The following is a 15,050-nucleotide window of genomic DNA, read 5'->3' on the forward strand; positions in this document are numbered from 1 at the left end:
ACCTCCGGCTCAATTCAACTTAAAAGGTATGCAAAGAAGGCTGAATTCTCAGGTTTAAGGAAAGGGAAGAAGGAAGGTCGCAGGACCCCTGTCCCACCAACTGTGCTGAGTCTCCAGAGGTTGTTGGCATCTCCAGGTGAGGGCTCCAGCTTGGAGGGAATGCCCTGCTGCCACAGCTATACCAGGCTCAGGGCTCTAACCACAGCTGGCAGGGAGGCAGCCTAGTCACAGACACTACTCTCCATCTTGGGCCTCTGCTTCTAAGGTTTTGGCCTCAGAGCATATCCAGCTCTACAGATCAGCTCCACCCAGGCTTAATCTAGTCTATCAATAGGGCAGAATAAAAGCCTTCAGAGGGGCAGGGAATGTCCAACATCCCTCCCCTGCTGACTGCACTGAGAGAGCCCCCTATAAGAATCCTACTGACTGGGATACCAGGGTGAAGGCTGCAACCCTGGCAGAATACCTTGATAACAGGGAGGGCAGCATAGCTCCCTTCAGCCTCTACACCTTCAGCTTCTGCTGCCAGCTGGGGAAGATTTGACCTCAGGGCTCATTCATAACTCATTAGCTTAATCTAGTCAATTGGCAGGGCAGAGAAGAAGCCCCTTCAGGACAGAATAGCCCAAACCCACAGATCCAGCAAATAATCAGAGGAGCAAGATTACAACCAATGAAAGGGGGAAAGAAAGAAAAAATATGAGTAAACAACATAAAAAGAAAAAAGAAATTACAATTGACAGCTTCTATCCAGGTAATGAACAAAGAGCAAATGGAACAGAGGAGGACCAAGGAACACCAAGAAAAAACACAGTAACTCCAGCAAATTGGACTCAGGCTTTGGAAGAACTCAAAACACAGTTCAAAAAACAATTAAGAGAGGCTGAAGGCAATTAGGAAAATAACTTAAAAAGCAAAATAAGTCACCTGGAAACAGAGGTACATGAACTAAAACAAGAAAATAGTGTTTTGAAAGCCAGAATTGACCAGCTTGAAAATGAGGCAAAGAGAGTGAAAAATGACCTACAAAGAAAAACAGACCAGAAGGAGAAGGATGACCAAAAAGCCCGGGATGAAATTCAGTCTTTAAAACTTAGAAGCCAACAACTAGAAGCAAATGACTTCACAAAGCAACAAGAGTCTACAAGACAAAATCAAAAGAATGAAAAAATTGAGGAAAATACAAAACACCTCATTGATAAAACTACAGACATGGAAAATAAATGCAGAAGAGGCAATTAAAGAATTATTGGAATACCAGAAAATCATGACAAAAGAAAAAGTCTGGACATCATTCTACAGGAAATTATCCAAGAAAACTGCCCCAACATTCTTGAAAAAGAGGGAAAAGTGGAGATGGAAAGAATCCACAGATCACCTCCTGCATTTAATCCCCAATTGACAATGCCTAGGAATGTTATAGCCAAATTCAAGAACTACCAGACCAAGGAAAAGATACTACAAACTGCTAAGAAGAAACCATTCAGATATCATGGAACCACAGTTAAGATAACACAGGGCCTGGCTGTATCCACACTGAAGGACTGAAGGCATGGAATATGATATAATGGAAAGCAAGGAAACTGGATCTACAACCAAGAATCAACTAACCAGCAAAATTGACTATATTTTTTGCAGGGGAAAGTATAGTCATTTAATAAAATAGAAGACTTCCAATCATTCATAAAAGAAAATACCTGACTTAAACAGAAAATTTGATGCCCACAGAACTCAAGAGAATCACCAAAAGGTAATTAAGAAAGGGAAAAAACCAAACAAACAAAAAACTTTTTTTAAGGGACTCAATAAGTTCAAATGATTTATATTCTTATAAGAAAAGATGATATTGGTAACTCTTAAAAATTGTTATTATCATCAGGGTAGCTAGAAGAGGTATACTTAAAGGGAACAGTAACAAATCATATAAGATGAAATGTTAATATATATATACATATATGTATATATGTATATATAAACTATGGGTAAAAAGGATATTACTAAGAGAAATGGGAAAAGAAATAAAATGGGGTAATTTTATATTTTATAAAGAAGAAATTGGGGGGGGTGAGAGAAGACCAATACAATGGAAGGGTGAAAAAGGTTGGACATAGTCTCCAAGAAAATTTTAATCATTACAGTGGGAAGGGTCAAAAAGGTTCAAATTGAAGGAAAACCTCCAACTCCAAATTCAATAATCATCATTAACATCAACATCATCACCATTAACAAAGACATCATCATTGAAAACATCATCATCCTCAACATCAACACCATCATCAACATCAACAACAACATCTAACTATCCATCTTTTCCTGGCCCAGGAAAGATTTTTGCTGGGTGGCCTAACCTAATAGCATATTATGCTGAGTACTGAATGAGAGCCAAAAGACCTAAACTCTAGGCTTGAGTACCACTATGTGTGCTTTGGAGGTAAAAAGAATGCCTTCTTTTTCCTGGACTCAGTTTCCTCATTTGTATATGAGTGAAGCTTACCTGGACTCTGCATTAAATTAATTAAATAAAAAAATTAATCAAGTATAAACAAGAAAAAAATGTTTCTACATGTAACTGAAATATTTTTAAAAGAATGCAATTATAAAAAAAATCCCACAAAACTATTCTATTTCTAGAAATATGTGAAAGAAGGATTGTCAGGAAATGATTCACAATTTTTTCACTCTTCCAGTGTTACCTTATTAACATCACCTATGACCAAAGACCTTATTCTCTATATGAAGGAATGATCTGGACATATTAGAAAGAGTGCTAAGCTTATTCAGAAGATCTGGATTCAAATCTTGCCACTTACTCATTATGTGACCTGGGACAAACCACCCAACTACCTTGGGCCTCAATTTCCTCTTTTTTAAAGAATGATAATACTTGTACTATACACATTATGATGTTCTGAGGATAAATGAGTCATTGGAAGGGAGCTGTATTATAGTGATAAAAAAAAGAATCCAACATTTTTTAGTCCTAAGACTTGGATTAAAATCTTGCCTGACACTGGCTTGGGAAAGTCAAAATTTCTCTGAGCCACAATTTCTTTATCTAAAACAGGAACAAAAATACTTTTGCTGCCTACCTGTGGGAAATATAAGTATGGGTAATGGAAACACCAGGGATATTAAATAAAACTAGGAGATTGTGAGTACCCACACTCTGGGATTTAAGAGAAACTAGACCAGGATGGAAAGACCAGAGTTTACTGGATTCCCATAGGAATGGCAGTTGATCTTAACTGTCACTCAGATTCCCCTAGGCCGGTGTCTAGAAACAAGCTGACAAGGTAAGGGACTTAACAGCTTTAATTAAGTTTGACTAAAAGGTGGGAAAGGGATTTCTATACTTAAAATCTAAAGGATAAAACCACAGGGTAATGGGAAGCACTTATTCTACTCTTATCTAAGTGATCTAAACTAACAAGGCCCAAGGAGCTGTAAATGGAGTCTCTGGGTTTCTGCCTCAGACCTGGAACCTGCCAGGCTTGAGAACAGCTAGGGCTTTGTGGCTTTGGGATTCTCACTACAATCCACTGATGATCTCTAGATGCCAGGAGCTAAGGTTGTCTCAGGAACCAAGTTGAGAAGGTGTTTGCTCAAGTCTGTCCACCAGATAGATCCCAAACTCCTCCTCTTCCTTGGCACAGGACTGTAGATCTTGACTTTTTGCTTGATGTCACCACCACACAGGATCCTAGGGGAAATCAGGATGCAAGGTGTCCTTTGCTCTGTGTTCTCCCAGGCTGGCAACAGTTTTTGCCCACCACTCATGGAGTCCTCACACAGGGCACAGACACACTTCCTCCTCCCTCATTCCATCCTGGAATTCCCAGCTCCAGCTCCTTCCTGCTATGAACAACTTAATTCCTAATCACTAGCTAATCAATACCTAATCTAATCTTCCTCACAACATATCTCATAGGGTTGTTGTGAGGAAAGTACTTTGTAAACCCTGAAGAATTCTATAAATGTCAGCTATTATAATAAAGTAAGGTAGTTTAAAAGCATCAGAGCATTTCAGAAATGTAAGTTATTTTACAGTTATTGAATGTAAGAGATGGAAATGGTCTTAGTGACCATCTTGTTCAATGTCTTCATTTCACAGGTGAGAAGATGGAAGATCAAAAAGGTTAAGTTATCTGCACCCAAATCACATGATAATTTATTGGAGAGCCAGGACTCGGGTTTCTTTCTATGCTAATCTGCCTTCCTGAATATGTCCTCCTGAAATTTATGAGAAATGGTGTGGCATAATGGCAAGAGTATTAAACTCAAAGTCAAAAGATCCAAGTTTGAGCCCAAGCTTCATTTCCTTGCTATGTCTTTGGGAAAGTTACTTCCCTATCGTGGGCCTATATTCTCATCCAGAGGATCATAGAGCTACACCTAGAAGGGACTTCAGGGGCCACTTAGCTTAGCCTTCTTTAACAGGTGAAGAAAATGAGGTCCAGAGATCCAAAGGTATGTAGCAGAGGTAGATGAGAAGTATTTGAATCTATTAAGGAGAAGGGAGCCCTTGATAGGGAATTAGGAGATATGAATTCTGGTCCCAATTCTGCCACACTAACTTGAACCTTGACATGGTATCTAAGTCCACTTCAACTGTTTCCTCCTCTATAAAATGGGGAAGTCAGGGTTGATGAAAATGTCATTAAGCTCCCTCTTAGGTTAAGTTATGTGGCATAGTGGATAGAGCACTGGGCTTGGAGTTGGGAAGACCTAAATTCAAATCTGTCTTCAGAAACTTCCTTAATGTGTGACTTTGGGACATCTGTTTGCCACTGGAGAAATTTGCCAAGAAAACTCCATGGAAAACATTGGTCCACAGGGACATGAAGAATCGGACACTACTGAAATGACTGAACAACAACTTCATCATTTTAATGGAGGTAGTGACTGAGTTTTGGTCTTGTTTTTTCTGATGCTATTATTCCTCTGGCTATTATAAAAATAATTATGATTAAAAAAAATCCATCCCAATGCCTGGTCAGCCAACCTTGTCCTTCCCAGGACCTTTCTGCCAGCCAGCACCCAGTGACATACTGATACCTATCCAAGACAAATTTGCCAAGGGAGGGTCAAGATACCACCAAGCTGGCACTTACCTTTCCTCACTTGTAAGGCTGCTCCTTGACAAAATTCTTCCCAGGGCCTGGCTTAAAAGTCCCAGTGGATACCTGTGGTATTATATTTTAGAGGAGGAAAGTGATGGTTATTGTTTGTGTGTGTGTGTGTGTGTGTTTTTACTCAATGGGGTATTCTCTTGGGCAATGGGGAGTTCCTGGGAGGAGATTCAGTTAGATTGAAGATCTAGTCACCAGATCTAGAGCTAGAGGAGATCTTAGAGACCATGTAGTCTCCCTCTTCAACAAGTGAGAATCACATTGATTAAGGCCATTATCAAGAATCCATCCAAGGGGCTAGCTAGGTGACTTGGTGGATAGAGTGCCAGGTCTGGAGTAGGAAGGACCTGGGTTCAAATCAGGCCTCAGATATTTCCTAGTTATGTGAACCTAGGCAAGTCACTTAACATCAAACTCCTAGCTCTTGTTGCTTTTCTGTTTTAGAATTAATACTAAAGCAGAAGGTAAGGGTTTAAAAATAAAGTTACTTCACTCAGGAAAGTAAGTCACAGAGCCGCATTGAGAAAACCAAGATCTTGTGGTTCCTAACATAGGGCTCTTTCTCTTACTCCATATTGCTTCACAGATGCCCAGGTGGCCATTTAATATGGAATTCATGTGTGTCATGCACATATGTTCCAAACACCTCTTCTAAAGAAAGACTTAGCTACTCTGATCAATACAATGATCCAAGACAATTTCAAAGGATTTGTGAGGAAAATATGCCATCTACCTCCAGAGAAGAACTGATGGCCTCTGACTGCAAACTGAAGTATAATTTTTCACTTTATTTGTTTTGCATTTTTATAAATGGCTGATATGGAAAAGTTTTACATGATTTCATGTATAAGAAAAAAAAGTAATTCTTTAGGGTAAAAAAAATGTTGTGTGGAAGGTGGAAAGTTTCCTAATTTAGAATGAGACGATCTAGGTACAAATCCCAGCTCTGATATTTATAACCCGTGGGACTTTGGGTAAATTCCTTCATTTCCAAGGTCCTCAAACTTTCTCAATCTGAAAATGAAAAGATTGAGTTAAATAACTCCTGATGTCTCTTCCAGGGATCCTAATGTTAATAGTATCACCTAGAAATTCTTAGAAATTATGAGTTTTTTTTAACAAGCCTTTCATCTTGAGAGGTAGCTTGGTTTAGGGGGACAGAAGAGGTTTAAATCCTGTCTCAGACATTTCTAGCTGTTTGACCCTGAGTAAGTCATTTTAGCTTCTTTGAAACAAAGTTTCCTCATCTATAAATTGAAGAGGAGTGATGACTTTGAAGGAACTATCCAAGCAAAGTCAACAAACATTTGTTCATCTAATATGTGCTAAAACGGTGAAGCCTTGCTCTCAAAGAAGTACCAGTCCAATGGGGAAGACCACATCCTATCAACTATGTATAAATAGGGCAGTGTTAAGAGGGAAGGCAGTGAGACTAAGGAGGACTAAGGAAAGTCTTTTTTTCAGTTGGTGAGATTTTATCTGAGACTTGAAAGATCCCATGGAGGTATAGCTGAAGAGGGAGAAAACTCAAGGCATAGCAGACCCAGAGATGGAAAACTATATACAAGCTGGCCGCCTCGAAAGAACAACATTTTCTGTTTTTGCCCATGTGAAAGCAAGCGTGAGATCTGAGTTTGACAGCACTCCCAAAGTGTGTCCTTTTGGGGGGCTGCTGTAGGTGTTGCCATTGCTTACTATTTCATTCATTTTATGAGCTGCTGAAGCGGGGATGACCAAAGCCCCATACTGGAGCTGCTTGGAGGATGGGGGTTGACTGTCAGGGGAATCACAGTAAACAGTCAGAATTGTGGGAGCAGAAATTGGGTCAAGTAGGCAGGTTTATTTGGCACATACTCATGACCAGAGATGAGGACAGACACCACCAGGACGTGTCATTTTCAGGCAGAAAGGGGAACAAGAGTTTTGGCCACATTGAGAAGTAGGGGCTGGGATGGTCTTGGTATTCCGCTCTAGCCCTTAGTCCAGGGGGTGAGGTATAGCAGGACCATATTACTCCCACCAAGAAAAGGGGCAAAGGAGGTACTATTGGCTGATAATAAAGGAGTTCCAGTTAGGACATGCTAACTGGGCAACCCTAAGGTAATAGGTAATAGTGAAGAGATGGCCTAGGCTGTACCCTAGAGTTTGTGGGCCAAAGATCACTCTAGGGGACTACCTATCCAGGGGTGACTTGCTATTTCATTAGACAATAACTGATTTTCAACTTGTTTTTCCAGTATTGCTTTTTTTTCAAAGTTAAAATAATTTAGTCAGCCTAGTAGAAATGAGCTTATGTTTATAGACAGGCTTATGTAAATACAAATAGCTATAGCTAAAATACAGTAAGTATATGGGAGAGTGCCAGATTTATAATCAGAAGTTTATTCAGTTGTTTTAGTCATGTCTGACTCTTTATGACTCCATTTGGGGTTTTCTTGGCAAAGATACTGGAGTGGTTTGCCATTTCCTTCTTCAGCTCATTTTACAGATGAAGAAACTGAGGCAAATAGGGTTAAGCAACTTCCTCAGGGTCATCTAGCTAGAAAGTATCTGAGATCGGATTTAAACTCAGAAAGATGAGTATACCAGATTCCAAGTCCAGTGCCTGAGGCCATTATAACTAGAAGATATGAGTTCAAATTCTGTCACTTAATTACCTATGGGACCCTAGGAAAGTCACTTCACATCTATAGCCATTGGTAGAGGGGATAGTTATTGCTAGCTGAGAAATCAGGAAAAACTTCAGAGGCAGCCCCTTGGGTCTTGAAGGAGGAAAGATATAATCAAATAGAAATATTGGGAAACTCCACCTCTGGTATAATGGTGGCTTGTTTAAAATGATGCAATCAAGACAGAGTGGCTCCAATTTGGCTAAAACATAAAAGGGCATTCACAGTGAGCTTGGCCTGGAGTTGAATAGGAGGAAGAGAGAAACTGGATCTGCTTTTTTCTATCCTTGAGTACTTTGAATAATCCCAACCTGCCCCCAGGCACACACAACTCTCTTTGGCATCAAAAAGCCTCCCATGATGCTATGTGACAGTGAGTCATGGAATATGGTCTCCAGAGAATCAGAACTTTGGGCCCCCAAATCCAGAGAGCCCTGTTCCTGGTGCTGGGGATCCAAGGACAAAGCTGCAAAATTTTCTCAGATATTCAAAGACTAAGCTGGGAGGAAGGAAAACATTTTAGGCATGGGTGATAGCCAAGGCAAAAAGAGAGTTGGGAGATGGAATGTTGTGTGGGAGGAACAGGATGAAGGCAGGTTTGGCTGGACAAAAGAGAATATAGAAGGGAGTGATGTGTTAGAAGGACAGAAAGGTAGAATGAGGCTAGAGAAGCAGAACATGTAGATGGAAAGGAGGCTGAGGGGAGGTCAAGAAGGACTAAAAAGAGGTTTTTATGACTGCCAACAAAAGATCATTGTTAACTTGGGAAAGGGCAGTTTCAGTTAGAAAATGAATGAGGTAAGAAGACATATTATAGAGTTGAGAAATGGAAGCAATAAGTATAGACAGTTTTTTTGCAAAGTTTGGCTGAATAAAAAGAGAAGATTTAGGGCCATAGCTTGCAGGAATTGTAGGGGGTTTTCCCCCTAGGATGAGAGAGAAACATGTTTGTAGGCAGCATAAAGGCATGGTAAATAGGAAGAGGTTGAGAGAATGAGATTGGGCGACATGGACTGGAGAAAAAAGTAGAGAAAATGGTCAGGGGAATCCAGAGAGGGGTTAGCCTTGAGGTGAAAGATATTGTTGAGGGGTATAAATGGAGAAAAGAAGAGTTAGCTCAAAGCAAATGACTTTGATTTTTTTTGGTGATCAATCAAAAATATTATTATATTAAAATATTATGTTGTTTGGGTTTGCATGACTTCTGTCATACCCATGAGACTCGTTCATCTCACAGGAAAAGAATCATATTATCCTGGAAAAGACCTTAGAGGTCCTCTAGACCAATAATGGAACACTATTCTGTTCAGCACTCCTGACTGGTGTGAAAGGAGAGCTGTACTCTGAAGGAAACTCCTCTTTGCAGATTTCTAGCAGCCTCATTCTCTAAGCCAGGGCTCCCCACTACAGAATCACAAAATCTCAGAGCTGAAAGCATCCTTGGAGGCCATCTACTCCACTTTGTAATTAAATAAGGATCCTTTTTACAATGTGCCCAACAAGGGGTCAGTAAGCCTCTGCCAGAAGACCTTCGATCAAGGGAGACACAATTTCCCGAGGCATCTTATTTCATTTATTTCACAACTCTCACTGTTAGGAAGTTTTTTTTTTTCTGACATCAAGCCTAAAATTGAGATCTACTGTAACTTCCCCCAGTACTCCCGGTTCTACCCTTTAGGACCAAACCAAAGAAAGGCTAAATTCACAACACCTGCCAAACACACCAGGCTTGCTCTCTCACACTGAGGCTTCTCTTTTCTAGGAAACACATCCTTGGTTCCTTCAACTGGTCCTCAAACGCCAGGAATTCAGAAAACGTTACCTTCCTGTGTTTCCTTCAGATGTGCTTCATCTTATCAATGTCTTTCTTAAAATATGGCGTCCCTCAGTGAACATGGTACCCATGATGGGATTAGCCCACTTATCTGGGATAACAAATGACAAACCTACATTAAATTCTTCTACTCCTTCACCCATATTTTATAAAAGCCATGCTCACATTCACCCCAGACTCACCAGTCCCAGAAACACCTTTGCTATGTGCCCTGGAGGATTTTCTCCTTTCATGGGCCTCGATGAACTGGAGGGCCTTCTTGGGTGGTGGCTTTGCTTACACTTTGGTGTGATCTGATCTATGAATATTTTAAAAATCAATGCATTTCCCATTGTGATTTGTTAGGATTGCCACTTTCCCCACTTCTTTTTCTAACTTTCTTGTGCACGACAGGGAGCCAGCGGAACACGTTTTGAGCATCTTGTGGACCACGGTTAAATGAGTGACTAATTAGTGTGGTCCGTCAGAGGTAGCACACTGAGACCAAGGCCAACGGTTCCATCCTCATGTGGACCAGAGGGTTTGGTTCAGTTTCCTGAATGAAGAAAATGAAGCCATCACCTTGGTTAGCTGTCCTAGAAATGGGTTCTCTGAATGATAAGAGAAACTAGATGAGAAAATGTGAGATCACCACAAATGCATTCATGCTGTTGGAAAACGAAGCCCAAGGGGCAACTAGGTGGCTCAATAGATAGATCCAGGCTAGAGACAAGAGGACCTGGTTTCAAATCTGGCCTCAGACACTTCCTAGCTGTGTGACCCTGAGCAAGTCACTTTTGCTTAACCCCAATTGCTTAACCCTTATGGCTCTTCTGCCTTGGAACTAATTCTTGGTATTGATTTTAAGAAGGTAAACGTTTTAAAAAAGAGGAAAAAAGAAACCTAAGCACACAAATAAAACTCACAATGGGGATGTCAATATTAAAAATGATTGAAAAGAATGCTGTTAAGGTCAATATGCAGTTTAAATTAGGAATTCATCAAGTTTCTTCCAGACAACAGAATTTAAATCTTACTTTCCTCCAGCAAAAAGGAGGCCCAAATCATATATTCTGAGCGCACAGCATCAATGCTTGTCTTCCTTTATTAGTTGTCCAATGCCATTAACATTCATGTATTGTGTTTTTATTTAAATTGTTACAAACTACTGGTACAGACCATTACGATTCATGTTTTACACAACACCAGCTTGAATGAACATGAAGCTTGTCAGCCTTGAGTTCACGGTGGGCAAACAGAAGGCAGGGAAGTAAATCAGTAACATGGCCCATGCACCTGTTGTTGGCTAATGACTCAACCAACTTAAAATGAGATGCAGAAACCACATAAAACTGGCCATATTAAAACAACAATTTGAAACAGTAATAAGACAGTGTTCAGAAGTGTCCCGGTAACCAAAGTGTACACACTGCTGATGAGAAAAGAGGGCTCATTTATCTGTGTCCAGAGTGACTTAGGATGAGGAGATGCACAAGAATTGGTTCCATTCCTTGAGACAAACTCATTGGTTGTTCACAAAAATATATTTTTCTGCACTTTTAACTCAAGAAGGCCAGAAGCCAGGAAGAGCACCCTGCTTTTGAAAAGAGATTGTTTGGTTCACACAGCTTGCTTTGGTTTATTTGAAGTGGTCCCCAGTTTTCCTGAGGAGAAATGTGTATGAAGAGTTTAGAATGAATCAAGAAATCACCAGCCTCATTGGACAGGTTCCCCCCACCCCGCCTTTGTATCCAGGTGAAAAAATGTTTCCTTCCTTTGTAGTGTTCAATTTCTCCCTTTCAGGAGTACTCTCCAGATAGCCATATCAATACGTCTCTTGCTTATCAATAGCCCCAAGCTGTGCATTTCACATTACTGAACTGTTTAGAACTCTGTGACTGCCTGACAGGATGCATCCATCCTTTGGCATCTGCTTTCATGTAGTTCTTGAGTTGTATGTTATGAACTTCTGAATATTCACATAATGTATCTAAAAATGTCTTCTGAAAAAAAACATTAAAATGTACAGGAAGTTGTGCTCTCTCTCAGTAAGGCTTGCAAAATGACATTTAAATAAGCAGAATATAAAGACAAGCAAAAAAAAAGCTCACTTTTAAATAAAATAAACAAATGGAATCAGTTAAGAATTACTACCCAACAGATGGACAGATTAATTCTGGTTAATCTTAGAAGAAAGTGACAAAATATATGTGTATGGCTTTTAATTTTTGGTTCATTTTGGTTTTGATTAGTGAATGCATGAAAGTTCCAAATTTCATACCCCTCCACCCTGCCAGCCTTTTGATCTCACAGCTTTTAAAGAGTCTTGAGAGTCTGAATTGAGATGTTCTTCCCCTTAGAAATAAAAGCGACTGCCTCTCAGTCTAAGTCAAAGACATTATTAGCCTTCATACGTTAAGGTCTCAAGGAGCTGAGAAAACAACAGCTCTCATCTCCCCAGAATGGATACACAGTCAGTAATCAGAACTCTTCTGCCTTCATCCGCTTTGAACCTCACAATCATCTCTGCCTTTGTCAGACACTGCCAAGTGAAGTGGAGCAACTAATGGAGGCTTCTTAAGCTTTGTGCAGGCAGAGAGAGGTTACAGTCATTCTCCTCTAACCCCTGATTAACTGGATGCTTTTTCCCCATCTTTCACCATAGCCTCCTCCGGGGCAACAGTGATTGTTTCCCATAAATCTCTAAGAGAAGAGAACAGCCTCCCGGAGGACGTCATGTCTTCTGGCTACTCGTCTTCTGTTTGCGCAGGTGGGCTTCGATCTCGTGCCTGAAGACGAGCATCCCCAGCTGCCCATGGGATGCCTCGTTCATGGCCTTGGATTGCATGCACATCTTATACTGTTCGGGAGTCAGCTCATCCACGCACTGCTTCTCATGCCAGAGGTGGAAAAGCCCCCGCACGGGAGTCCGAACCACAATGAGGTTGCTATGCAGGTATTTGCGGTACAGGTGCACGTCTTCCCCTCCCCAGCCTTTGATGTCCAGGTCAAACCCACCTGCCAAATGAGAGAAAGACCCCCATGAGATCCCGCTTTCTGAACATCCGTATATTCCCACTGGGCATGGATATGAGTTCGTCATTATGGAAAAGAGACATTTCTAAGAAGTTGTCATAGTCATTTCCATCTGTTTTAGAATCTCTGTCCTCATTTGAACCTTCTAGAATTCTGAAGATAACGAAGAATTACTTTCTACCTTATCAGGCAAATCAAAGTTAAGGCTTTAAAGAGAAAGTCAGTATGAGAGTCATTTATTTGGCTCTTTTGAGGAGCAGAAGGTAAACATTTAGAGTTAGAATGGACCTTGGAAGTCATCTAGTCTGATTTTCTTCATTTTATAGATGAGGAAATGGAGAACTCTAGAGATTCACATCATCAAGAGCTGAAAGGAACCTCAGAGGTCACTGAAATGAATCTTTGTCCCTCATTTTAAAAATGAGGAAACTGGGGCCCAGAGAGGTTAAGTGACTTGCCTAAGATTACATGAGCAATAAAAGTCAGAGATTAGATTTGAACCCAGGTCCTCTGACTTCAGAGTCAGTTCTCTATCCTCTTTATGAAGCTATCTCTCATGGTTGACAGAGACATGGTTTCAAACTCCTGTTGAAAAATTTGTAGCAACATCTTTCCATCTTGAATCCTCTGTATCAAAATTCTCATGTTAAAAGTGCTGTGTGGCTTTCATTTGTGAGGAAGAAAAGAAGGAAGGAAGGGAGAAAGGGAAGGAGGGAAGAAGGAAGGAAGGAAAGAAGGGAGAAAGGGAGGAAGGAAGGAAGGAAGGGGAAGGGAAGGAGAGATGGGGAAAGAGAGGGAGGAAAGAGGAAAACAAGCACTTATTAAGTGCCTAGTATGTATCGGGCACTGAACTAAGTTCACAAATATGCATGTCACTAATGAAGCACCTTTGGACTCCATTCCTGCATATTACTATTTCATAGGCTCCATCATTGCTATTTCCAAACTAATTCAACAAATCCAATGGCAGGTACTATTTGTCAGACTTCACTACATAAAAAGATATCTGCTTGTTGCGAAAGCATTTTTTGACTGACTCATGATGTTCTCTGAGAATGTTCTTCAATCTTCTTCAATCTTCTTTGGCTTTTCTCTAACTGCCTTAAGGCAATAGATCCTGTATTTCATTATTATACAGATTTTTTAGGTTACTTTCTAAAACTGTTACTGATGTTAGATGCACTGGCTTTTGTCCCAGTCACTTTTCCCTCTGTAGAAAACTTTACAAATCTTCCTAAAATATTTTTATTTTATAATTCTAAAAGTATGCATTAAAGCTGATATATGTGTTCATTGTTTTTAACACATTCTTTCCATTCAACTTTGACTTCAGGATGCCAGTAAGTCTTTTAACATATTCATGTGACCACAGACTTTTGTTTGATATCTTCATGTTGGATGGGTCTTGTCTACTTCTTAAATAAATAGCAGCCCTTTCATCATGCTGGTCTCTGTGTTAGCTCAAACTCTGTTACTACTAAAACCCAATTGCTAGGCTATGCCAAGGCACTAAAAGTCCTTGCTGGGCATTTATTATCCTGGCTGGCATTTTCTGGTTTTTCCATTGTCTTCTTCCTCATTGGGATAAAGATTATGGTTTGGGCTTTTAGGAAGTTGTGCTTGTTTTTATAAAATTTAAAGGATTATCTATACATATATAAGTTATTACTATCATTATTTAGCACTTAAAAAGGAACTCTTCACAATAACCATGAGATAGTAAAACAAGATCAATAGCATTATGGCTTTGCCCAAAGACTCAAAGCTAGCAAGTACTGAAATTAAATATGAAGATCTATTGACTCCAAATCCAGTGCTATAGGTTATAAACCAATTGTAGGGGATTTTCCCTATATACTTTTTGTCACTGTTTCACCTAGAGGTTGCAGGTTGAAGTAGCATTTTATGATTTTTTTAAAGATTCAATTTTGTTTTACTTTCCGTTCTAAAATCCTGCCTACTCTTCTCACACGCGCTGAGAAGACAAAGAAAACAACATATAATACAAAAATGTGACATAGCATTTTATGAATTAAAGGAGTTTGGAAAGAAAAATTAGTTACAGAATTGCAAGATAGAGAATGACTATGATGTGAATATTGCAGAAAGTAAATACCAAAGTTTTTAAGCTCTACATGCTAAAAGACATGAGGTTTAATCTGCAAGGAGGCTGAGTTTAAGGGTGGGAGAGGAGGGAGGCAGTTGGTGGGGAAGAGATAAAGGGAAATCAGAGCAAATCCAACCTGCAACTGGACCCAGTTGGCCCAGGCAGCATTAGTAGCATCATTTTTGTATGTGAAAGACACAGTTAGTTAATAATGGTCTGAGATCCCAAAGGGGCAGCATAAATAACCTGGAAGTGTGAGATTGTTTTTGTTTTCCACAAGGCTTCCTTTACCTACT

At 40.0% G+C, this 15,050-nt stretch overlaps 1 protein-coding gene across 1 annotated transcript in view; it reads right to left on the minus strand.

Moving 5' to 3' along the window:
• Positions 1-12,249: 12,249 nt before the first annotated feature.
• The window catches only part of CSGALNACT1 (chondroitin sulfate N-acetylgalactosaminyltransferase 1), a 107,905-nt gene continuing 105,104 nt past the window's right edge, over positions 12,250-15,050 (minus strand). The window contains exon 7 of the mRNA XM_044660831.1: positions 12,250-12,629. Within this exon, the coding sequence (XP_044516766.1) occupies positions 12,346-12,629 (284 nt within the window). The 3' untranslated portion in view covers positions 12,250-12,345. The remainder of the gene's footprint in view (positions 12,630-15,050) is intronic.

Source organism: Gracilinanus agilis, chromosome 2, assembly GCF_016433145.1.
Source record: "Gracilinanus agilis isolate LMUSP501 chromosome 2, AgileGrace, whole genome shotgun sequence".
Lineage (NCBI taxonomy): Eukaryota > Metazoa > Chordata > Mammalia > Didelphimorphia > Didelphidae > Gracilinanus > Gracilinanus agilis.